The sequence below is a fragment of the Pristiophorus japonicus genome, chromosome 8 (assembly GCF_044704955.1).
Source record: "Pristiophorus japonicus isolate sPriJap1 chromosome 8, sPriJap1.hap1, whole genome shotgun sequence".
Lineage (NCBI taxonomy): Eukaryota > Metazoa > Chordata > Chondrichthyes > Pristiophoridae > Pristiophorus > Pristiophorus japonicus.
Genome location: NC_091984.1, coordinates 9309029 through 9329742, shown reverse-complemented (window position 1 = coordinate 9329742; position 20714 = coordinate 9309029). Strand labels below are relative to the sequence as shown.

The following is a 20714-nucleotide window of genomic DNA, read 5'->3' as shown; positions in this document are numbered from 1 at the left end:
TTTTTCACTCTGTCTTGCTAAGTATTCTTCACCACACACCTAGCACCAACTCAACTTTGAACAGCACCCAACCCTCACTTTCTGTGCACTGCATCACCTTCCCACATATCCATACTCATCCCAACCAGGTAATATGATGCATGTGTCTCGTAGTCACGCTTATCGTATGTACCTTCATCTGCACCTGCATCTCAGAATAAACTGAGATGAGGAGAAATTTCTTCTCTCAGAAGGTTGTAAATCTAAGGAAATCTCTGCCCCAGAGAGCTGTGGAGGCTGGGTCTTTGAATATACCTAAGGTTGAGATCGACAGACTTTTGAGTGATAAGAGAGTAAGGAGTGATGGGGAGCGGGCAGGAAAGTGGAACTGAGTCCCTGATCAGATCAGCGATGATCTTTTGAATGGCGGAGCAGGCTCGAAGGGCCAAATGGCCTCATCCTGTTCCTATTTCTTATGTTCTTATGTCTTATGTTCTTCACTCACTCACAGGTCTGTTTTTGCACCTATTGTTGGAGAAGAGAGCGCAAAACACGAGGGAGAGAAATAGGACTGGAATTGGGGCGCCATAAATAGTGCAGCTCACAGATAGAAAAGAGGATGCACTGGAGATATGTGGCACATCTGTGCCCTCTCAGTTGAAGATGGAGACACAGGGAGCTCACAGATAGCTGGTGACAGAATTACAAATATCTCTGACACACATATTGTTGTCTTAAAACAAACTTCCGTTTGTTCACTTAAGTCGTATGAATTCAGTTCTCTGGTTATAATCATTTTATTCTTTAATTTCAACATAAAATGCGATTTGCAAGTGAAGTGTAGTCACAGATAGAGCAAGGTATACCTAGGTCTGGGTATCACCGTGCTCTCGAACAAGGGAATATACTTACATTGATACACTATTTTCTTATCAAACTGGAGCTTACATTACCTAATATGGTAGTTTCTGGCGACTGCATAATCCAGAGACACAAGTCTACATCAACAAAACACAGAGAAACATTTTGGACTTGCTGTGTAAGCATAAACCCCGAGTCTCTTAACTTTTCTGATCCGAACATAATATTTCTAATCTAGAAACATATTCTATTATGAATATCGACGGCTGGTTGGTGGCAAAACAACAGCGGTTGCTCAGTGAAATCTGTTTGTCTCTCTCTCTCTCTCTCATGATGCAAATCATATTTATCCCTCTATCGAATGAATTAATCATGAACCCCTTTCAGAAGCTGAATTACCTGGGTCCATACGCTGGCTTCTTTTCATTGATGGCTGAACTATGAGAAGACTGAGTATGGATTGTCAACATTGTGACTTTGTCACAACTAAATCCTATCTCTTTCTTTTGTCTTCCAGGGACTTCACGTGTACAGCAAGTGTGACAGGACATCCATGAGCACATTTCCTCAGAGGACCTCACTCTTCTGAGGGTGCACTGTCACAGGATCTACAGCCATGCACCAGCACAGAGACTCACACTTAAATGGGTTCACTTCGAGAGTTAGTTGTGTTTTCACCTGGTGACTCACACCTCACGAGTGAGCACGAGCAGACATTGGTGGTAGAGACAGCTATGTGGAGGTCACGTTGAGGGGCGCAGTACTTTCCAAGCTCTAATCAGCTGGATACAGATACTAAACTCCGGGGCTGATTGTTGAGAACGAGATTGCAAGAGGTGCATCGGCAACTTAGGCAGGTACTGAGAGAAGTGCCACACACACTCTCCATAATAGCGGAGAGGATGGAGGAGACCAACTTGTTCACTAGTGGATTGGTACTGCAGGGAATTGTAAGAATGTCTTCAATGGAGACAGAGTCTGTCTCTATGGAGCTTGAAGCAAGGATCTCAAATGAGTCCATGCAGGGACCACTGCGGCCTTTGAAAAAAGCTGTATGCATACAAGAACATTTTCTATGTTTCTATAGGAATGGGGGACTGAAATTGCACGTTCAACCATGAACTCATTGAATGGCGGTGCAGACTCCTGCACCTATTTTCGATGTTTCTATGTTTCGAAGAACTTTCTGCCAAACATTTGCCAGAGAAACCAGAGAAAGCAGCTGTAATAAGTGAGGTTTTATTGGGGCTGAAATTGCGGTCGGAGGTTTCCCGCGGGCAATTGCCTCCGACCTGAAATATTTCTACGGATTTGTCTGGTGGTCTGAGAGCAGCCTGCGATTCCGGTGGGGAGGTATTCTCTTGCTGCACTGCGAAGCCTGCTCCCATCCATAGATTCCCACACAGAAGATGCAGTCATGTATGACTGCTCAGCCAATCAGGTACAGTATTCTCAATTAATAGCAATGGGAACCCCGTATCTACAAGTTCTCATTGCTATTAATTGAGAAAAATACCCAAACACAATAACACCAAATTAAAAAATAAAAAACACACCTCACATAATTAAAATGGATTGAAATTAAAATTAATAAATATCTCAGAGAAAAAAACATTTCTGAGTTTTTAAAGGTATTTTAATTATGGTTTTAAATAAACTTAAAGTAGTGGGCAGGGTTTTAAAAAATAAAATGTGTATTTTTAATTTTATTTTTTATGTTTTAAGTGTGTTTTAAGATTCTTACGCCTGTAAAAGTAGGCTATGTGCCTGCTTCTATCAGGCACAAGAGTTTTGAGGAAATTTGCTGGGCAAGATATGGGAAAATACCTCAATCTTGCCCTTGAAAATGTCCTCGCTCCCGATATGCGGATGATCTGTCAAGCTGGAGCTTGACAGATCGGCAAAGCCAGTTTTCAGCGCACACGCATTGTGCGATGCCTTCCCTGGTCTGTCGAACCTCCATATGGACCCGGAATTTCTGGGCCAATGCTCCCCAATGTGACTGAATGTCAGGTGGAGTTCAATTTCTTTCACCCGGATGAAGCTGGAGGAATATTTCAATCATTTTACATCTAATGTTTCAAACAAGTTTTTCTTTGTAACATTTTATTGTGAGTATACAGCACAAATGTATTGTAAATTGTACAAGGTTTGCTACTGTTTTGGGTTTTCTACCTACTGGACAAACTGAACTGAAGTTCATGCCCTGGAAAGTTGCAAGTGATGAGAGCAGTTGAGGAGTTAGCTTTTTGTCAGAAGGATGCTGACTAATGGTTCATTGTAATGTTCTCATTTCTGGTTCAAACAAAAGTTCCAAGACCGTAAACATTTGTTACTTGGGTCTCAAATTTACAGTATCTGGAAAGTGCAACATTATCTTGTTTTATTTAAAATCAGATATTTTATATTGAGACCAAGTATTACTTGCTCTGAAAGAATTTATCTTGGGCACAGCAAGGATTACACTTGCTAAACAATGAGCAGTGTGAAAATCTCTTAAACCAGCGCTCCACTTCGTTTCGGGGGTGGTAACCCAGATTTTGTGAGATGAGCAAAACATAGAAACATAGAAACATAGAAACATAGAAAATAGGTGCAGGAGTAGGCCATTCGGCCCTTCGAGCCTGCACCGCCATTCAATGAGTTCATGGCTGAACATTCAACTTCAGTACCCCATTCCTGCTTTCTCGCCATACCCCTTGATCCCCCTAGTAGTAAGGACCTCATCTAACTCCTTTTTGAATATATTTAGTGAATTGGCCTCAATAACTTTCTGTGGTAGAGAATTCCACAGGTTCACCACTCTCTGGGTGAAGAAGTTTCTCCTCATCTCAGTCCTAAATGGCTTACCCCTTATCCTTAGACTGTGACCCCTGGTTCTGGACTTCCCCAACATTGGGAACATTCTTCCTGCATCTCACCTGCCTGAACCCATCAGAATTTTAAACGTTTCGATGAGGTCCTCTCTCATTCTTCAGAACTCCAGTGAATACAAGCCCAGTTGATCCAGTCTTTCTTGATATGTCCGTCCCGCCATCCCGGGAATCAGTCTGGTGAACCTTCGCTACACTCCCTCAATAGCAGAGTATCCTTCCTCAAGTTAGGAGACCAAAACTGTACACAATACTCCAGGTGTGGCCTCACCAAGGCCCTGTTCAATTTAGTAACACCTCCCTGCCCCTGTACTCAAATCCCCTCGCTATGAAAGCCAACATGCCATTTGCTTTCTTAACCGCCTGCTGTACCTGCATGCCAACCTTCAATGACTGATGTACCATGACACCCAGGTCTCGTAGCACCTCCCCTTTTTCTAATCTGTCACCATTCAGATAATAGTCTGTCTCTCTGTTTTTACCACCAAAGTGGATAACCTCACACTTATCCACATTATACTTAATCTGCCATGCATTTTCCCACTCACCAAACCTATCCAAGTCACTCTGCAGCCTCATAGCATCCTCCTCGCAGCTCACACTGCCACACAACTTAGTGTCATCCGCAAATTTGGAGATACTACATTTAATCCCCTCGTCTAAATCATTAATGTACAGTGTAAACAGCTGGGGCCCCAGCACAGAACCTTGCGGTACCCCACTAGTCACTGCCTGCCATTCTGAAAAGTACCCATTTATTCCTGCTCTTTGCTTCCTGTCTGACAACCAGTTCTCAATCCATGTCAGCACACTACCCCCAATCCCATGTGCTTTAACTTTGCACATTAATCTCTTGTGTGGGAACTTGTCGAAAGCCTTCTGAAAGTCCAAATATACCACATCAACTGGTTCTCCCTTGTCCACTCTACTGGAAACATCCTCAAAAAATTTTAGAAGATTTGTCAAGCATGATTTCCCTTTCACAAATCCATGCTGACTTGGACCTATCATGTCACTTTTTTCCAAATGCGCTGCTATGACATCCTTCATAATTGATTCCATCATTTTACTCACTACTGAGGTCAGGCTGACAGGTCTATAATTCCCTGTTTTCTCTCTCCCTCCTTTTTTAAAAAGTGGGGTTACATTGGCTACCCTCCACTCGATAGGAACTGATCCAGAGTCAATGGAATGTTGGAAAATGACTGTCAATGCATCCGCTATTTCCAAGGCCACCTCCTTAAGTACTCTGGGATGCAGTCCATCAGGCCCTGGGGATTTATCGGCCTTCAATCCCATCAATTTCCCCAACACAATTTCCCGACTAATAAGGATTTCCCTCAGTTCCTCCTCCTTACTAGACCCTCTGACCCCTTTTGTATCCGGAGGTTGTTTGTGTCCTCCTTAGTGAATACCGAACCAAAGTACTTGTTCAATTGGTCTGCCATTTCTTTGTTCCCCGTTGTGACTTCCCCTGATTCTGACTGCAGGGGACCTACGTTTGTCTTTACTAACCTTTTTCTCTTTACATACCTATAGAAACTTTTGCAATCTGTCTTAATGTTCCCTGCAAGCTTCTTCTCATACTCCATTTTCCCTGCCCTAATCAAACCCTTTGTCCTCCTCTGCTGAGTTCTAAATTTCTCCCAGTCCCCGGGTTCGCTGCTATTTCTGGCCAATTTGTATGCCACTTCCTTGGCTTTAATACTATCCCTGATTTCCCTTGATAGCCACGGTTGAGCCACCTTCTCTTTTTTAATTTTACGCCAGACAGGAATGTACAATTGTTGTAGTTCATCCATGCGGTCTCTAAATGTCTGCCATTGCTCATCCACAGTCAACCTCTTAAGTATCATTTGCCAATCTATCCTAGCCAATTCATGCCTCATACCTTCAAAGTTAGCCTTCTTTAAGTTCTGGACCATGGTCTCTGAATTAACTGTTTCATTCTCCATCCTAATGCAGAATTCCAGCATATTATGGTCACTCTTCCCTAAGGGGCCTTGCACAATGAGATTGCTAATTAATCCTCTCTCATTACACAACACACAGTCTAAGATGGCCTCCCCCCTAGTTGGTTCCTCAACATATTGGTCTAGAAAATCATCCCTTATGCACTCCAGGAAATCCTCCTCCACCGTATTGCTTCCAGTTTGGTTAGCCCAATCTATGTGCATATTAAAGTCACCCGTTGTTGCATGCACCCCTAATTTCCTGTTTGATGCCCTCCCCAACATCACAACTACTGTTTGGAGGTCTGTACACAACTCCCACTAAAGTTTTTTTGCACTTTGGTGTTCTGCAGCTCTACCCATATAGATTCCACATCATCCAAGCTAATGTCCTTCCCAACTATTGCATTAATCTCCTCTTTAACCAGCAATGCTACCCCACCTCCTTTTCCTTTTATTCGATCCTTCCTGATGTTGAATACCCCTGGATGTTGAGTTCCCAGCCCTGATCATCCTGGAGCCACGTCTCTGTAATCCCAATCACATCATATTTGTTAACATCTATTTGCAAACTTTAGGGCTTGGCACTGAGTTTCACACCTCCCAACTGTTATCACCACCAAATGGGGCAATAATGAATTTCACCCCCATAGAATCATAGAATGTTTACAGCATGGAAGAGGGCCATTTGGCCCATTGAGCCCTTGCTGGCTCTCTGCAAGAGCATCTTAGTTAGTCCCACACCCTTGTCCTTTCGCCTTGGCCCTGCAAATTTTTTTCTTTCAGGTACTTATCCAACTCCCTTTTGAAAGCCGTGATTGAGTTTGTCTCCTCGACGCTTTCAGGCAGAGGATTCCAGATCCGAGCCGCTCGCTGTGTAAATGTTTTTTTCCTTCTGTCACGTTTGGTTCTTTTGCCAATCACCTTAAATCTGTGTCCTAATGCAGAATTCCAGCATATTATGATTTTGAACACCTCTATCAAATCGCCTCTCAATCATCTCTGCTCCAGATTCTCCTGACTGTCCACGTAACTGAAGTCCCTCATCCCTAGAATCATTTCTCATAAATCTGTTCTGCACTCGCTCTAATACCTTCACTAAATTCCTAAAGTGTGGTGCCCAGAATTGGACACAATACTCCAGCTGAGGCCGAACAAGTGTTTTATACAGGTTCATCATAATAGCCATACTTTTGTACCCGATACCTCTATTCAGGAAGCCAGGATCCCCTAAACTTTTGTTAATCTGCTGTATACATTCCTCCAGTCCGAAAAACAACCGTTCACAACTATTCTCTGTTTCCTGTCACACAGCTAATTTTGCATCCACTCTGCCAGTGTCCCTTTTTTTCTATGGGCTTCAATTTTGCTGGCAAGCCGACTATGTGGCACTTTGTCAAATGCCTTTTGGAAATCCATGTACACCACGTCATCCACATTGCCCTCATCTACGATCTCTGTTACCTCGTCAAAAAACTCGATCAAGTTGGTTAAACATGATTTGCCTTTAACAAATCCATGCTGGCTTTCCTTAATTAATCCATACTTGTACAAGTGACTGTTAATTTTGTCCCTGATTATTGTTTCTAAAAGCTTCTGCACTACCGAGGTTAAACTGACCGGTCAATAGTTGCAGGGTTTAACTTTACACCCTTTATTGAACAAGGGTGTAATATTTGCAATTCTTCAGTCCTCTGGCATTACTTCTGTTTCTAAAGAGGATTGAAAGATTATGGTCAGTACCTCCGTGATTTCTTCCTTCACTTCCCTCAGCATCCGAGGATGCATCCCATCCGGTCCTGGTAACTTAATTACTTTATGTACGGGCAGCCTTTCTAGTACCTCGTCTTTATCAATTCTAATCCCATCCAGTATCTCCTCTATCTCCCCCTTTATTGGGCTCAATTTTCCCCAGTTATCTGCGCCGTTTTATTGGTGTGCGCCATTTTTTTGGAGTAAATTGAAATCTGTAAGTTTCCTCAAAGTTTCTGCACTAACGTAATTCACTTAGGTAGGATTTTTTTAGGCTACCATTTTTTTACCTCAATCCTTCTTAATCTTTCAATCCTCTTTAGAAACAGAAGTAATGCCAGAGGACTGAAGAATTGCAAATATTACACCCCTGTTCAATAAAGGGTGTAAAGGTAACCTGCCACCCGCGCCAATTCTGGCCATTAAAGCAAGTTTGGCCAGCTCTGATTTACTGCAATTTTTCTGAGGATGGGATATGTGACCACTCTGGAACAACCTTCTGGGCAGTTAACAAATTCAGCGCAGGTAAGAGAATCAGTGCAGCAGGTGCAGTTCCACGGCCTGGACAGCAGCAGCAGAGAGGGAGAGAGAGGGGGAGGGGAGAGAGGGAGGGGAGGGGAGGGGAGAGGGGCGAGGGAGAGAGGCCTTTCAGCCAGGGTTAGGACTGGCATCGGCACCGTGAGGAAGGGCGGGGTGAAGCGTTTCGGCCAGGGTTAGGAGCTTCACCGGCACCCAAATTTCCCCAGGAGTTGCTCTGTTTTTTTTGGAGCAACTAGATTTTTTTGGGGAACTTAAAAATCGCAATTCTCCCCATTTAAGTTGCTCCAGTGCAAGTGAGTTAGTTAGGTTTTTATTAGTTCAGTTTTTTTTTTCAAAAGAGGGCATTACATAGAAACAAAGAAACAGGGAAGATAGATGCAGGAATAGGCCATTCGGCCCTTCGAGCCTGTACCACCATTCAATAAGATCATGGCTAATCATTCACCTCAGTAGCCCTTTCCTGCTTTCTCTCCATACCCCTTGATTCCTTTAGCCATAAGGGCCACATCTAACTCCCTCTTGAATATATCCAATGAACTAGCATCAACAAATCTCTGCAGTCGGGAATTCCACAGGTTAACAACTCTCTGAGTGAAGACGTTTCTCCTCATCTCAGTCCTAAATAGCTTACCCCTTATCCTTAGACTGTGTTGCCTGGTTCTGGACTTCCCCAACATCGGGAACATTCTTCCTGCATCTAACCTGTCCGGTCCCGTCATAATTTTATATGTTTCTATGAGATCTCCTCTCATCCTTCTAAACTCCAGTGAATACTGGCCCAGTCGATCCCGTCTCTCCTCATATGTCAGTCCTGCCATCCTGGGAATCAGTCTGGCGTACTTTCGCTGCACTCCCTCAATAGCAAGAACGTCCTTCCTCAGATTAGGAGAACAAAACTGAACACAATATTCCAGGTGAGGCCTCACCAAGGCCCTGTACAACTGCAGTAAGACCTCCCTGCTCCTATACTCAAATCCCTTAGCTATGAAGGCCAACGTACCATTTGCCTTCTTCACCACCTGCTGTACCTGCATGCCAACTTTCAATGACTGATATACCATGACACCCAGGTCTCATTGCACCTCCCCTTTTCCTAATCTGCCGCCATTCAGAAAATATTCTGCCTTCGTGTTTTTGCCACCAAAGTGGATAACCTCACATTTATCCACATTATACTGCATCTGCCATGCATTTGCCCACTCACTTAACCTGTCCAAGTCACCCTGCAGCCTCTGAGCATCCTCCTCACAGCTCACATCACCACCCAGCTTAATGTCATCTGCAAACTTGGAGATATTACACTCAATTCCTTAATCTAAATCATTAATGTATATTGTAAATATCTGGGGTCCCAGCACTGAACCCTGCGGCACCCCACTAGTCACTGCCTGCCATTCTGAAATGGACCTGTTTATCCCGACTCTCTGCTTCCTGACTGCCAACCAGTTCTCTATCCATGTCAGTACATTACCCCCAATACCACGTGCTTTGATTTTGCACACCAATCTCTTGTGCGGGGCCTTGTCCAAAGCCTTTTGAAAGTCAAAATGCACCACATCCATTGGTTCTCCCTTGTCCACTATACCAGTTACATCCTCAAAAAATTCCAGAAGATTTGTCAAGCATGATTTCCCTTTCATAAATGCATGCTGACTTGGACCGATCCCGTCACTGCTTTCCAAATGCGCTGCGATTTCATCTTTAATAATTGATTCCAACATTTTCTCCACTACTGATCTCAGGCTAACCGGTCTATAATTAATGGACGATCAGACCCCGGGGATTTATCGGCCTTCAATCCCATCAATTTCCCTCACACAATTTCCCGACTAATAATTTCCCTCCTTCTCACTCGATCCTCGGTCCCCTAGTATTTCCTGAAGGTTATTTGTGTCTTCCTTCGTGAAGACAGAATCAAAGTATTTGTTCAACTGGTCTGCTATTTCTTTGCTCCCCATTATAAATTCCCCTGAATCTGACTGCAAGGGACCTTCATTTGTCTTCACTAATCTTTTTCTCTTCACATATCTACAGAAGCTTTTGCAGTCAGTTTTTATGTTCCCAGCAAGCTTCCTCTCATACTCTATTTTCCCCCTCCTAATTAAACCCTTTGTCCTCCTCTGCTGAATTCTAAATTTCTCTCAGTCCTCAGGTTTGCTGCTTTTTCTGACCAATTTATGTGCCTCTTCCTTGGATTTAACACTATTCTTAATTTCCCTTGTTAACCACGGTTGAGCCACTTTCCCCATTTTATTTTTACTCCAGGGATGTACAATTGTTGAAGTTCATCCATGTGATCTTTAGATGTTTGCCATTGCCTATCCACCATCGACCCTTTAAGTATCATTCGCCAGTCTATTCCAGCCAATTCACGTCTCATACCATCCAAGTTAGCTTTCCTTAAGTTCAGGACCCTAGTCTCTGAATTAACTGTATCACTCTCCATCTCCATATTATGGTCACTCTTCCCCAAGGGGCCTCGCACAACAAGATTGCTAATAGTCCTTTCTCATTACACATCACCCAGTCTAGGATGGCCAGCCCTCTATATTGGTCGAGAAAATCATCCCTAATACACTCCAGGAAATCTTCCTCCACCGTATTGCTTCGCCCAATCTATATGTAGATTAAAGTTGCCCATGATAACTGCTGCACCTTTATTGCATGCATCCCTAATTTCTTGTTTGCATCGCTACTACTGTTTGATGGTCTGTATACAACTCCCACTAGCATTTTCTGCCCTTTAGTATTCCGCAGTTCCACCCATACAGATTCCACTTCATCCAAGCTAACGTCCTTCCTTACTATTGTGTTAATTTCCTCTTTAACCAGCAATGCTACCCCACCTCCTTTTCCTTTCTGTCTATCCTTCCTAAATGTTGAATACCCCTGGATGTTGAATTCTCAGCCTTGGTCACCCTGGAGCAATGTGTCCGTGATGCCAATTATATCATATTCATTAATTGCTGCCTGCACAGTTAATTCATCCACCTTACCATGAATACTTCTCGCATTGAAGCACAGAGCCTTCAGGCTTGTCTTTTTAACACACTTTGCCCCTTTAGAATTTTGCTGTGATGTGGCCCTTTTTGATTTTTACCTTGGGTTTCTCTGCCCTCCACTTTTACTTTTCTTCTTTCTATCTTTTGCTTCTGCCCCAATTCTACTTTCCTCTGTCTCCCTGCATAGGTTCCCATCCCCCTGCCATATTAGTTTAACCCCTCCCCAACAGCACTAGCAAACACTCCCCCTGGGACATTGGTTCCGGTCCTGCCCAGGTGCAGACCGTCCGGTTTGTACTGGTCTAACCTCCCCCAGAACCAGTTCCAATGTCCCAGGAATTTGAATCCCTCCCTTCTGCACCACTCCTCAAGCCACGTATTCATCTGAGCCATCCTGTGATTCCTACTCTGACTAGCATGTGGCACTGGTCGCAATCCTGAGATTACTACCTTTGAGACCCTACTTTTTAATTTAACTCCTAGCTCCCTAAATTCAGCTTGTAGGACCTCATCCTGTTTTTTACCTATCTCGTTGGTACCTATATGCACCACGAGAACTGGCTGCCACTGCTGTTTCTATAAGATCACCCCTCATCCTTCTGAACTCCAACGAGTAAAGACCCAGTCTACTCAATCTATCATCATAAGGTGACCCCCTCATCTCCGGAATCAGCCGAGTGAATCGTCTCTGTACCCCCTCCAAAGCTAGTATATCCTTCCTTAAGTAAGGTGACCAAAACTGCACGCAGTACTCCAGGTGCAGCCTCACTAATACCCTGTACAGTTGCAGCAGGACCTCCCTGCTTTTGTACTCCATCCCTCTTGCAATGAAGGCCAACATTCCATTCGCCTTCCTGATTACCTGCTGCACCTGAAAACTAACTTTTTGGGATTCATGCACAAGGACCCCCAGGTCCCTCTGCACCGCAGCTTGTTGTAATTTCTCCCCATTCAAATAATATTCCCTTTTACTGATTTTTTTTCCAAGGTGGATGACCTCACATTTTCCTACATTGTATTCCATCTGCCAAACCTTACCCCATTCACTTAACCTATCTAAATCTCTTTGCAGCCTCTCTGTGTCCTCTACACAACCCGCTTTCCCACTAATCTTTGTGTCATCTGCAAATGTTGTTGCACTACACTCTGTCCCCTCCTCCAGGTCATCTATGTATATTGTAAACAGTTGTGGTCCCAGCACCGGTCCCTGTGGCACACCACTAACCACCAATTTCCAACCTGAAAAGGACCCATTTATCCCAACTCTCTGCTTTCTGTTAGCCAGCCAATTCTCTGTCCATGCTAATACATTTCCGCTGACTCCGCATACCTTTATCTTCTGCAGTAACCTTTTGTGTGGCACCTTATCGAATGCCTTTTGGAAATCTAAATACACCACATCCATCGGTACACCTCTATCCACCATGCTCGTTATATCTTCAAAGAATTCCAGTAAATTAGTTAAACATGATTTCCCCTTCATGAATCCATGTTGCGTCTGCTTGATTGCATTATTCCTATCTAGATGTCCCGCTATTTCTTCCTTAATGATAGCTTCAAGCATTTTCCCCACTACAGATGTTAAACTAACTGGCCTATAGTTACCTGTCTTTTGTCTGCCCCCTTTTTTAAACAGAAGCGTTACATTAGCTGATTTCCAATCCACTGGTACCTCCCCAGAGTCCAGAGAATTTTGGTAGATTATAACCAATGCATCTGCTATAATTTCTGCCATCTCTTTTAATACCCTGGGATGCATTTCATCAGGACCAGGGGACTTGTCTACTTTGAGTCCCATTAGCCTGTCCAGCACTACCTCCCTAGTGATAGTGATTGTATCAAGATCCTCCCTTCCGACATACCCGTGACCAGCAATTTTTGGCATGGTTTTTGTATCTTCCACTGTGAAGACCGAAGCAAAATAATTGTTTAAGGTCTCAGCCATTTCCACATTCCCCATTACTAAATCCCCCTTCTCATCTTCTAAAGGACCAACATTTAGTTTAGTTACTCTTTTCCTTTTTATATATCGGTAAAAGCATCCTGACACAATGGTGGTCCAGACCATGCTAGGGCAGCCATCATTGAGAGAATGCGAGACTCGGCTGACATAAAGAGATGGCCCAGGGCGGTGGCGCCCTCCCCTTTAAGCACTGCCCTGAGAGCAGATGTTGGCCAGCTTCGCGACCCACGAAGTTGCCGTTGACACTTGCTTGCTCCGGCCTCGCGGCCTGCATGGCAATTTCCCATGTGGGGTGGTAATAGGTCGGTATGGGGCAGTGATGGGTCGCCATGCAACACAATGATGTCATGGCCCTTGCATAGCACCCTGGGGTGCTAACCATGAGGCACAGCACAGCCATGGTCGTGTCCACCTCCCTGGACAAAAACTGTCTTGCTCCCCGTTGGCACTGCCCCGGAGGCGCTAATGGAGCCATAAAAAAGGGCAATTTCACCCCCAATGTCTCTCATTCCTGGTACCATTATAACCAATCTCTTTTACACCCGCTTTAAGGCCTTGACATTCTTTTTGAAGTGTGTTATCCAGAATTAAAGACAATACTCCTAATAGGCACAACAAGTGTTTTGTAAAAGTTTGGCAAAAATGGCTTTCGTACCATTTATAAAGCAATGCAAGTCTGTTACTATCGTTCTCATCGTTGACCACATTTCTGAGTTTTGAATCATGTGGAAAGTATAAAATAAAGTGTTTTCTGGTTTTAGCACAGACATAGGCCATTCAGCCTGCTGAGCCCGTGCCGGCTCTTTGCAAGAGTACTCCAGCTAGTCCCACGATCGTGTGCTTTCCCCGTAGTCCTGCATTTTTTTGCCTTTCGGTACTGATCCAATTCCCTTTTGAAAGCCAAGATTGTGTCTGGCTGCACCAACTGTTCAGGCAGTGCTTTCCAATTCTGAACCACTCCCTGCATAAAATAAGTTTTTCCTCATGTTGACTTAGGTTCTTTTGCCAATCACCATAAATCTGTGACATCTGGTTCACGATCCTTCCACCAATGGGAACAGTTTCTCTCGATCTACTCTGTCTAGACCCCTCATTATTTTGAACAGCTCCATCAAATCTCCTCTCAACCTTGTCTGCTCCAAGAAATGCAACACCAGCTTCTCTCATCCATCCATGTAACTGAAGTCTCTCATCCCTGGAACCACTCTTGTAAATCTTTTGTGCACCCTCTCTAAAGCCCTCGGAACTCTTCTAACGTGCAGTGCCCAGAATTGGACACAATATTCCAGGTGATGCCTAAACAGTGTTTGATAAAGGTTCATCATAAATTCCTTGCTTTTGTACTCATTGCCTCTATTTATCAAGTCCAGGATCCCGTATGCTTTTTTAACGGCTTTTTCCATCTGCCCTGCCACCTTCAATGATTTGTGCACATATACCCCCAGGTCTTTCTGTTCATATACCCCTTTTAGTTTTTTACCCTTTAGTGTATATTACCTTTCCTCGTTCTTCCTACCAAAATGTTTCACTTCACATTTTCTGCGTTAAATTTCACCTGCCACGCGTCCGCCCATTTCACCAGCCTGTTTATGTCTTTTTGAAGTCTATCACTATCCTCCTCACTGTTCACTATACTTCCAAGTTTTGTGTCATCTGCAAATTTTGAAATTGTGCCTTGAACACCCAAGTCCAAGTCATCAATATACATCAAGAAAAGTAGTGGTCCTAGTATCGACCCCTGGGGACACACAGTATACCTACCTCCAGTCTGAAAAACAACTGTTCACCACTGCTCTCTGTTTCCTGTCTCTTAGCCAATTTTGTATCCATACTGCTACTGTCCCTTTTATTCTGTGGGCTTCAACTTTTCTGGCAAGCCTATTATGTGGCACTTTATCAAACGCCTTTTTTGAAAGTCCATGCACACCACGTCAACTGCATTGCCCTCATAAACCCTCCCTGTTACCTCATCAATCAACTCGATAAAGTTAGTTAAACACGATTTGTCTTTAACAAATCTGTGCTGGCTTTCCTTAATTAATCCATGCGTGTCCAAGTGACTGTTAATTTTGTCCATGATTATTGTTTCTAAAAGCTTCTCCAATACCGAGGTTAAGCTGACAGGCCTATTGTTGTTGGATTTATCCTTACACACTTTTTTGAACAAGGGTGTAACATTTGAAATTCTCCAGTCCTCTGGCACCACTCCTGTATCTAAGGTGAATTGAAAGATTATGGCCAGTACCTGTGCGATTCTGTCCTTAACTTCCCTCTGCATCCCATGATGCATCCTATTCAGTCCTGGTGATTAATCTACTTTAAGTACAGCCCGCCTTACTGGTAGTACCTGTTCTTTATCAATTTTTATCCCATCCAGTATCCCCACTATCTCCTCTTTCACTATGAATTGAGCAGCAACTTCTTCCTTGGTGAAGATAGATGCAAAGTACTCATTTAGTACCTCAGCCATACCCTCAGCCTCCATTCATAAGTTTCCTTTTTTGTCCCACCCCTCCTCTTACCCGTATAATATCTGTATGCCTATAGAAGATTTTTGAATTCCCTTTTATGAAGGCCATTGGTAGCATTCAAACTGCCGAGGCCCTCAGCTCTTGAATTCCCCTCCTCAACGTCCCTACCTCTCCTCCTTCAAGACCTTCCTTAAAACCCACTTCTTTGAGCAAGCATTTAGTCACCTGTCCTAATATCTCCCGATGTGCCTCTGTGTCAGATTGTATTTGATAACGCTCCTGTGAAACACCTTAGGATGCTCTACTACATTAAAGGTGCTATATAAATGTTGTTGTTCTTGTTGTAATAGATGTTAAGAATGGCATTCGTATTGTACTTGATTGTGTCTATTTAAAGCTCAAAGTGCATCACACAAAAAGTTTCTTTGAAGTGCTGTAGCATAGTTATGTAATTGGCTTGAAATCATGCTGTGGAGTGTTCGCGGATTAACACTTAATTCAATCAATTGATCAGCCTGGCACTATTTTAACAGCATCAGTAACCTATCAAATTATTTGTACTGTATCCCACGGTGTAATTTCAAGGTCAGTATTTGCATTGACTTTGCCAACTTTAGTATCATAAAGAACTAAAAATTTGAAATTAATTAATTTTGAGGTTCTGTGCTCGCAATGAAGGATCAGTAACCAGACTTTCTCTAAAGTTAGCTTCTATTAGTTTGCAGTGATTTTCATAATCCATTTCAACTAAGGTTTGGAACAATCCACCCTTTCACCTTTCTTTAGCTCAGCCGACCTAACCTCACCTTTTAATGCAAGTACAAGTTTAATGTATTGTGCATATTGCTGCTAAAGATGTTCAGTATTTTGTCTGGAACTGTGTACTGAGTCAAACCTTGCTCCTACTTGTTTAACTCTCTTTGTTTTTTAATGGCAGGTCAATATTACATACCATGAGGTCTGGTTTGACGATCCAGAGAGCATTTCAATAAAGGCATCTATCTTGAGGAAATTAAAACTCCGTGGCATTGGCATGTGGAATGCAAATTACCTAAATTACAGTGCTGTTCCTATAGCAGCGATGCAAACTGAAGACATGTGGAATGCAATGTGCCCTTTCTGAGGAAAATGGCGAGCTCGAATCATTTAATATTTTCATAAAGTGATCATTTAGTTTTGCAAATAAACTCAGCCAAAAGTGAGCTAGCTTCCAACATTAGAAATGACACGAATATAGATCGAGGGAACAGCTTTAACCTTTTATCTAATCAGCAAATTTCTATTCAATGAAAAGCAAATGTACTAATGCAATTTGCACTACAAGATCTGGTCACTTCAGCACCTTAATTATTTATAAGATGCAACAAACCTATATTAACTTCATAATGTTTAATGATAGCACAGGCTAAAACTTCTTGCTAAATACTTACAATTCAGGCAACAATTCATCTTTCCCATTGGATGATAATCCACTTCTCACATTCACATGTGTGATGTCCATTTTATGCACATCGTAATTCTTGATGGGCTTTTTTAACGATTTTCTTTTTCCTCAGGTTATCATTTTGAACCGAGAAAACATTTTAATTTTCAGTTTCCTCCTTTAATGGGTGTGAATGGTCCAGCAAATAGTGTTGTGGTCAGCAAATAGGGTCCAGTATACTGCTACTGTGTTATTTTAAATTGTAATATACAATGATTAGAGCATAGAAGGTGGCCATTCGGCCCATCGAGCCCATGCTGGCTCTCTGCAAAAGCCATTTAATTACTCCCACTCCACCACCCTTTCCCCATAGCCCTGCAATTTTTTTCCCTTCAGGTACTTATCCAGTTCCATTTTCAAAGTCACGATTGAATCTGCCTCCACCACCTAAGGCAGTGCATTCCAGATCCTAACCACTTGCTGCATAAAAATGTTTCTCCTCATGTCACCTTTGGTTCTTTTGCCAATCACCTTAAATCTGTGTCCTCTGGTTCTCGACCCTTTCGCCAATGGGAACAGCTTCTCTCTATCTACTCTGTCTAGATGTTTAACACCACGATCAAATCTCCTTAACCATCTCTGTTCTAAGGAGAACAACCCCAGCTTCTCCAATCTATCCATGTAACGGAACCATTCTTTTAAATCTTTTCTGCACCCACTCTTCGGTCTTCACATCCTTCCGACAGTGCGATACCCAGAATTGGACACAATATTCCATGTAGTCAAGAGCCTCATATAGTCATACTCACAGAATCATACATTTCAGCTAATGTCCCCGACTCCTCCATTACTATCCCTGGACATGTTCTATCCCACCGGCAGGACAGACTGACATTCTGTCATTGTGGTGGTGGCACAGTGGTTTACATTCGGGTGGAATGCCCCTGGGAGTCCTCAACATTGACTCCAGAACAGATGAATTCTGATGGATTCAGGTCAAGCATGGGCAAGTAAACCTCCTGATTACCATCTACCGCCCTCCCTCAGCTGATCAATCCGTACTCCTCCATGTTGATCACCACTTGGAAGAAGCACTGAGGGAAGCAAGGACACAGAATATACTGTGGGTGGGAGACTTCAATGTCCATCACCAAGAGCACCTCGGTAACTCCACTACTGACCGAGCTGGCCAAGTCCTGATGCACATAGCTGATAGACTGAGAGTGCGGCAGGTGGTGAGAGAACCAACACGGGGGAAAAACACACATTAATTTGTCCTCACCAATCTACCTGTCGCAGATGCATCTGTCCATGACAACTTTGTAGCCGGTAACACAGTTATTGTGGAGACAAAGACCCATCTTCAGACTGAGGACATCATTCATCGTGTTTTATGACACTACCACACTGCTAAATGCGATAGATTCAGGACAGATCTAGCAGCTCAAAACTGGGCACCCATGAGGCATTGTGGGCCATTAGCAGCAGCAAAATTGTATTTCACCACAATCTGTAATCTCATGGCCGGGCATATCCCTCAATCTGCCATTACCATCAAGCCAGCGGACCAACCCTGGTTCAATAAGGTGTGCAGAAGAGAATGCCAAGAACAGCACTAGGCATCCCTAAGAGTGAGGTGCCAACCCGGGGAAGCTGCAACACAGGACTTTATGTACACTAAACCGTGGAAGCAGCATGCTATAGACAAAGCTAAGTGATCTCAAAATCAGTGGACCAGATCAAAGCTCTGCATTCCAGCCACATCCAGTTGTGAATGGTGGTGGACCATTAAACAACTAACGGGAGGAGGAGGCTCCATGAATATCCCCATCCTCAATGATAGCGGAGCCCAGCACATGAGTGCAAAAGAGAAGGTTGAAGTGCTTGCAATCATTGTGAGATTACAAAATGTATTAACATTTGTGAACCTTGCTTTTGAGATTGTAAAATGAATTAAGCTTGATTATAAAATGTATCTTGCTTTACTGGTGACAAGACATTATCGTGCAAAGTCCAAACAAGTTTTTACAGAAATGGTCAGACCAAGCAAGGTCCAGACAAGTTATTTATATAGAAATTATCAGACCATGCATGATTCAAGTCCGGTTTTGCAGAGAGGGAATGGGATACAGCGAGCTTTTGCAACAGCAACCATTACAGCTGCGTACTGTTATTGTAAAAGTAATGTTACAGGTTAAAATGAGATAATGGCTACATAATTGAACATACAAAGACTGCATCAGAGAGACCACTTTTGGATTAACCAGATATGGAACTGTCCCCAGAACAAGAGAATGGGGAAATATCTAGAAGTCTTGCATTTGCCACAAATGATTGGATAAGAGGACTCAACTGACCTTAAAAAAGAATGATAAAAAATGTACTGTTTGACCTGGGATGTACAGATGTAGAGAAGAGGACGATGGTACCTGACGAGATGGAGTTACACAAGCCTAATGCACTTCACGTCTCTCTGGTACAGTGGTATTGAGGAGTGAATCCATTCTGGGGAAAGCCTAACGCTCTAATTTGCCAGACCGGATCAAAGAAATAACGGTGACATTGCATGCGACACTGTCCAGTGACTGAATTTGGGAATATCCTTTGGAACTGTAATTACTGTCGGTTAAAATTAGTCTTTGCCGGTTGAATTGACTTCTACTTTATAACAATAAAAATCTAACGATACCAATATGTAGTCATGTCCAAAACATTAAGTTTGAGGTTAAAACCTCCTACAAATCTGGCGACCACGAAGGATTATGACTAATGTTTACTTTGGTGTACAGAGGACCTCTGTGTCTGTTGTGGTGCACAACCACAGACCTTAGGGAGGTAACCCAATGTACCTGTAGGAGATCTAATCACCCACCAGTAATCAAAAGTACACAAAGATGTCAAAATGAGTTTGTGTTCAAGAAGCATTAGACCAAGAGTTAGGTAAGTTGAATGTTGAGGGGACTCAAATGTTAGTGTCAGAATGTCTGACGAGTGAGATATCGTTTTATGAAGAGGTGGTGAAGTTTATTCAGGGACACGTAGATGATAAATTAAGGTAGAGAAAGGAAGGGGATTACTTGCCTATGTGTCCTAGTTCTGTACAAAAGGTGCAGATGAACGTTATAGGAAAGGTGAGGTGAGAGAGGAGAAGCAGAAAGAGCAGGAGAGACAGTGGGAGATGGAGAGGGAAGAAGATCTAAGCTGCAGGCAAACCTATCTGAAAAATCAGCAAAAGGAGAAAAAACAGGGAATTGGGGAGTCAGGAAAAGCTGCTGAGACGATAGTTTAAAAGGCGAAGGAAAAAAATGAAACTTAAAGTTGAAAGCGACACTGAACCGACCAGTTTCTGTGCCGAGAAAAATAAATCTCAAGTTTACTGAGTGAAAGGAACCTTAAAGGATATTGCAATTTCAGTTTGTGTGAAAGTGTGCAAGTTTTCCTGACTGTGAATGTTTAACAAGTTACAATATTCCTTTTGTCTGAAAGTCTATCTTTGAAAGAAAGTGGGTCCGAAATTCAGGGCCACCAGAAAGCTGGCGCACTTCCTTTTACTTTAAGATTTTTCCGCCGGGATCGTTGAGGCGGCCTCTCCGTTGATTTTCAGTACTTTGGGGTTTTTTTTAAGTTGGACCGAAAGGCGGTCATAGTGGGGGCGGAGTTCGGCCATAAGGCATGCTGAGGGGTCTATTAAAGACCAGGAGGGTAATCTGTGTGTGGAGGCGGAAGATGTGGGTATGGTTCTCAATGAATACTTTGCATCTCTTTTCACATAAGGAGAGAAGGGCAATGTAGACACTGCTATCGAGGAGCAGTGTGAAATATTAGATGAAATAAACATAATGAGAGAAGAGATATTAAGGGATTTAGCAGCTTTGAAAGTGAAATAGTCCCCAGGCCC

General features: G+C 43.1%; 1 protein-coding gene across 1 annotated transcript in view; it reads left to right on the top strand.

Annotated features, from left to right (window-relative positions):
- LOC139268403 (di-N-acetylchitobiase-like) overlaps positions 1 to 19508 on the top strand; it is a 34401-nt gene extending 14893 nt beyond the window's left edge. The window contains exon 5 of the mRNA XM_070886494.1: positions 16331 to 19508. Within this exon, the coding sequence (XP_070742595.1) occupies positions 16331 to 16516 (186 nt within the window). The 3' untranslated portion in view covers positions 16517 to 19508. The remainder of the gene's footprint in view (positions 1 to 16330) is intronic.
- Positions 19509 to 20714: the final 1206 nt, after the last annotated feature.